This window comes from Monodon monoceros, unplaced genomic scaffold (assembly GCF_005190385.1).
Source record: "Monodon monoceros isolate NGI ecotype Baffin Bay Population unplaced genomic scaffold, NGI_Narwhal_1 Super_Scaffold_5, whole genome shotgun sequence".
Classification (NCBI taxonomy): domain Eukaryota; kingdom Metazoa; phylum Chordata; class Mammalia; order Artiodactyla; family Monodontidae; genus Monodon; species Monodon monoceros.
The window spans coordinates 114,827,759-114,832,815 of NW_021703782.1; the positions used below are offsets into that span (position 1 = coordinate 114,827,759).

At 62.9% G+C, this 5,057-nt stretch overlaps 1 protein-coding gene across 5 annotated transcripts in view; it reads left to right on the forward strand.

Annotated features, from left to right (window-relative positions):
* Window positions 1-1,499: 1,499 nt before the first annotated feature.
* LOC114884575 (ly-6/neurotoxin-like protein 1) overlaps window positions 1,500-5,057 on the forward strand; it is a 6,022-nt gene continuing 2,464 nt past the window's right edge. The window contains exons 1-5 of one of the 5 annotated variants that reach the window (XM_029203616.1): window positions 1,500-1,749; window positions 2,718-2,919; window positions 3,103-3,235; window positions 3,439-3,461; window positions 3,815-3,998. In XM_029203616.1, the coding sequence (XP_029059449.1) occupies window positions 2,868-2,919; window positions 3,103-3,235; window positions 3,439-3,461; window positions 3,815-3,998 (392 nt within the window). In that variant the 5' untranslated portion in view covers window positions 1,500-1,749; window positions 2,718-2,867. Of the gene's footprint in view, window positions 1,750-2,717; window positions 2,920-3,021; window positions 3,236-3,438; window positions 3,700-3,792; window positions 3,999-5,057 lie in introns of those variants that run through there. The other 4 variants (XM_029203617.1, XM_029203621.1, XM_029203620.1 and 1 more) reach the window with 4 other exon arrangements.

A 5,057-nucleotide genomic window follows, 5' to 3' on the forward strand; every position in this document is an offset into this window, starting at 1 on the left:
AGGGGAATTCAGGATAGAGGAAAACAGGATACTTGCCCTAAATAGCTAAGATGCACATCAAAGGAATAATTTCAATGAGCCCAGACTCTTGCATCTTCCCGAACAGAGAAAAGCACTAAAATCATTAACTTGAGATGTCTGCTTTTTGTGACTAGCAGTGATCTTTTGATGTTTGAGTACATTTGTTTGTTTTTTCCCAGCAAGAACTCCTATATGTCCCAGCTCCTCCCTTACCTCTTTGGACCAGTTCCTCAGAGCTGAGAGGCTGTCTCCTGGGCTATAGTCCTCAGTAGGGTCCCCAAATAAAATATTAACTCAAGACTTTTAGGTTGTGCGGGTTTGTACTTTTTTTAGTTGACACAAGGTTTCTCCTCCAGCCCTGTGTGAGCTCTGGGAACCCTTGTGCCTGCTCCTTCCACATCTTGGGGTTGGTTCCTCAAATGTGTGCACTGATGGGCCCTCAGCTGAAGACACAGGCACCCTCTGCTGACCTCCCCAGCCCTGTGGGTTGGAGAGGGGACAGCTCTCTCCTCTCTGCCCTGTGAGATCCAGCTGCTTTGGCTTCCCTGAACTCTCCTCTCCTCAGTCAGAGTCCCGGGCTCTGTCTGGGTTTCCCCTCCCTGCTCTGTGGCTTGCAGCTCCTTTGTCTCCCCCACCTCCAGGGTCACGGCCCCTGCTGCCTGCTGTGCGACCTCCAAGAACCGTGGCTTCATTTATTTTGCCCCATTTTTCAGTTGTTTAAAGGCAGGCGGAAAATCCAGTTGCTGTTAACTCAACATGATCTGATGCTGAAGCCCACAGCATATGCCCCATTAGAGTGTGAGCTTCATGACCGCGAGAATATTTGGGAATGTTTGCCCGTTTTATCTCCAACTCCTGGCACCCTGAGGCATCTCAGGGACTATTTGGCAAATAGGGTGACCAACCATCCCAGTCTGTCCAGGGAGAGTGCCCACTTCGCTCTGGAGGCTCAGGGCCTAGGGTCCCCAAAGTGGTTCAACTCTTTTAAAGAAAAATAAAACTGAGGGTCAAAGAAAAGGTTGCATTTTTTTTCCTCACATTAGAAAAAAAAAAAATTTAGGGCCCATGAAAATCTTAAATTTTGCCTTAAACATTATTATTACCGTGGAAGGGGGTCCATGAAACAATGGGCTTCTTTCAAGGCTTGCTTTTACGCTTTGTTAGGAGGGACCTGGTGTGGGGACCGAGGCCCAGAGATGCTAGGTAACTTGCCCAGGTCACACAGCAGGTAAAGCGGGGCCACGTGGGGACCCAGAAGCCGGATCCAGAAATCAGCGCCTCCCCCACCCCCACCCCCGGCACTCGCTGCAGCTCCGCTAACATCCCTGTACAACTGGGCTAAAGGAAGAAGGGGCGCGGGCTGCTGCTGGGGTGCGGGGCTGACTAGCAGCACGGGGGTGAGTGGGCGAAGGGCGGCGGGCGGAAGCAGGGAGAGGGAGGGAGGGGCAGAAGATTCCGTCCCCGTGCCCCATCGCGAGGTGCACGTGCGTCTGAGGGTAGCGCGGGTGTCACTGCGGGGGCCTAGGTCTGGGCGCGGTTGGCCCTCCGCGGGGGGCGGGGGGTCCCGGTCCCCGCGGGAAGGACGAACTCGCGGACGGGGCGGGGCGGGGCCTGCGGTGAGGTCACGCGCGATGGGCGGCTCTGCCGCGGGGCGGCGGCGCGGCGTGGGCACTGCGGGGCTCAAGGACGGACGCACTGTCAGACCCGGGCTCGCAGGGCCGGCGAGGGGTGAGTCCTAGGCGCAACGGGGGCTCATGGTGGTGAAGGTCATGGTTGAGGTCCCCCCGACAGCCGCCCGAACTTGGGACCGCAGTCTTGGGGGCGGGGCTCCCCGGGAGGGGGCGGGAGGAGCTGGAGCCGCAGGCCTGGGCTTGCTCAGACCTTCGACATCCCGAGGTGCACGCCCGGAAAATGGGTCATGGAAGATGGATTTGTTGTTCTCGGGAACGGGAGGATCTAATGTAGTTCCCCGAGGCGGGGACCCGGGGCTCGACTATCCGCGCGGGGAGGGGAGTCGTGCTCCAGACACCCCCCCAGACCCTTTCCGAGAGAGTGGGCATGGAGTGCATTCAAAGCACATTCCCCCACAGGCTGGACAGAGTCCGCTGCCTATCGGGGAAGCCCTGTGCCCACCCCCACCCCGTCGGCTGTCCCCTCGTGTCTAGGCAGCCCTTGGCAGGGGAGGAAGTGGCTCTGCCTAAAGAGGCCCCTGAGGCCCCTCCAGACCCGGCGCTGGGCCCCTGTGCAAGGCCTGAGCTCTGCAGTACTGACTCAAAACCCCAGGCAGGGCTCTGGAGGTCTTCCGGGAGAGGGGCCCCTAGCTGGGCCCTGAAAGTGTCAGGAAGTGGGGGGGCCCACGCGGGGACACGCCAGGGGCAAAGGGTAGGGGTAGCAGTGAGGATAGACCCACCCCTGGGGCCCCAGGGCCCTGGGTGGGAGAGGGCTGGATACCAAGCTCCTGGGCTCCTGCATCAACCATCCCTGGTAGACTGTGGGTTTGGCCTGGCATTCAAAGCCCCTCCAGCCTTCTGGCCTCCCCTTGGCCCCCCACCCCTGCTTCCTTCTCATCTCATTCGTGTCGTCTCCTCCAGGAAGTCTTCCCTGACTCCCAGGCTGAGTTGGGGGACTCCTCTGCCCAAACCTGTGGGTCCCTCAGGCCCTGCTGTGACCACCTGTCCTCATCCCCCTCTGTGCAGGGCTATAACGCCTCCAGTCGACCAGGAGCTCCCAGAGGGCAGGGGGTTGTCCCACCCCCTCTGTGCCCTGCCCCAGCCCTGGCCTGAGTTGAATCGAAGACCAGCTGCTTTCCTCTTCCCTGCTCCCACTCTGCCCTCTCACCTCTGGCCATGGTGCCCCTGCTCGCCCTGTTCCTGGTGGCCTTGGTGGGCCTGCCTGTGGGTAAGATGGATGGAGAACAGAGGGATGGACAGACCCACCTTTGGGGGCAGGCAGGCTGGAGGGGGTGGGGGCGGAAATCCCAGTGACCGCCTCTCCTCCCAGCTCTTCTGACCTGGGGAGGCTGACGGGACCAGGGGGCTGATGGGCTGGAGGAGGGGGCCTCTCGCTGTTCTCTGACCCCAGTCTCCCTCCGGCCCCGGCCCCCGGCCCCCAGCCCAGGCTCTGGACTGCCACGTGTGCGCCTACAATGGCGAGAACTGCTTCAACCCCATGCGCTGCCCGGCCATGGTCACCTACTGCATGACCACGCGCACTTGTGAGTTGCTGGGATGCCCCTCACAGCCCTGCCTGGGGAGCACGGTGGCGGGTGGGGGAGTGTGAGGCAGCTGAGGAGGGAGGCTCCCACCTGCCCCAGGATCCTTTTTGGGAGCTCCTGGCTTAGGGGAACCTGGCCGAATGGCCCTGCATGCTGGGGTTGGCCCCCTCAGGGTCCTGGCCCACCTCCCCATCCCTCTGCAGACTACACCCCGACCAGGATGAAGGTGAGCAAGTCGTGCGTGCCCAGCTGCTTTGAGACCGTGTACGATGGCTACTCCAAGCACGCGTCCACCACTTCCTGCTGCCAGTACGACCTCTGTAACGGCGCTGGCCTCGCAGCCCCTGCAACCCTGGCCCTTGTACTCCTGGCCACCCTCTGGGGTCTGCTCTAAAGCCCCGTCCCGCCCTCCACAGACTCACTCAAGGGCAAAGTGCTGAGCAGCACGGTCCCACCCTCTCCCCCTGCGCCCCCCCCCCCCCCCCCCCCCAGCCCCCCCCCCCCCGCCCCCAGCCCCATCCAGGAGTGTCTGCAAGAGGACTCTTGACCTCCCCCAGCTACCCGGGGGTCTGCTTCCAGGTCATGACCTGTTGTTTTCAGAAGGCCGATGTGGGACCACACCTCCCAAGGCATCTGGCTTTGACGGGGCAGCTCAGCCCCCTCCTCTGTCTAAGGATGGGGGTGTGGGCACGGTGTGCTGTTTATGGGGGATCTTCAGTTGGCCGGTGAACACTGACGTGAAGGGGACCTCTGCGTCTGCCCTGTAAGTGTGCTGGAGGGGGAGGGGAGATTAGGGACCCAGGGGGTGGGGAACAGTCCTAGGAAGAAGGCTCTCCAGGGTCCTAGGAGGGCTGCCCAGGGCAGGTGTGGCATGGCAGGCCGATCGGGGAAGCCCTGTGCCCCCCGCCCCCCGTCGGCCGTCCCCTCGTGTCTAGGCAGCCCTTGGCAGGGGAGGAAGTGGGTCAGCCTAAAGAGGCCCGTGAGGCCCCTCCAGACCCGGCGCTGGGCCCCTGCGCAAGGCCTGAGCCTGGAGAGGCCAGGCTATATTTGGTCGAGCTTGAGAGCTGATCCCAGTACTATTTTGGGCCAGGAGGGAAGGGAGCAGAGAGGTAGCCACCCGAAGCCTGGCCTTCAGCCCTAAGCAGGCCCTGGCGGAGTGCGCCTCTTTACGGGGGGCGGGTGTTTGGGGCGCCGAGCATTCGCCGGGGCGCCGAGCATTCGCCAGGGCGGGGGCGGGGGCGGTGCATCCTTGAACCGGAGCGGGGCGCCCTCTGGTGGACGCTTGGGGCCGCGCCGGGCAGGGGTGGGCTCGGTCCGCCGGAGGGGAGGGGAAGGGAAGGCAGGGTCCGGGGAAGGAGGGGAGGAGGGGTCGGGGAAGGGAGGGGACTGTGGTCAGGAAAAGAGGGGAGGGGAGAGGGAGAGGGGAGGTCCGGGGGAGGAGAGGAGGACGGTTTGGGAAAGAAGGATGCAAAGGGCCGCGCTCCCTCCCCGCGCAGCCGGGATCCCCTCGCCCCTCGCAGCGGCTTGACTGCTATCCGGGCGGCAGCAGGATCCCGACTGAACGAGTGCTGGGTGCGCCGGCCTTGGCCCCAAAGGGTTTCGCGGGCCCCTCGACCTCAGACTCTGCCCACGGGGAGGGCGGGAGCTCTGCTCCGGCTGGAGCGCTCCAGCCTCAGCTCAGGGAGTGGCTCTCAGGTGCCCCCAGTCAAGCTGGGCCTTGGGACCCCCCAGAGACCCAAGAAAGGGCATCATTTAAAAGGCACCCACCCTGGGCTTCCCTGGTGGCGCAGTGGTTGAGAGTCCGCCTGCCGATGCAGGGGAC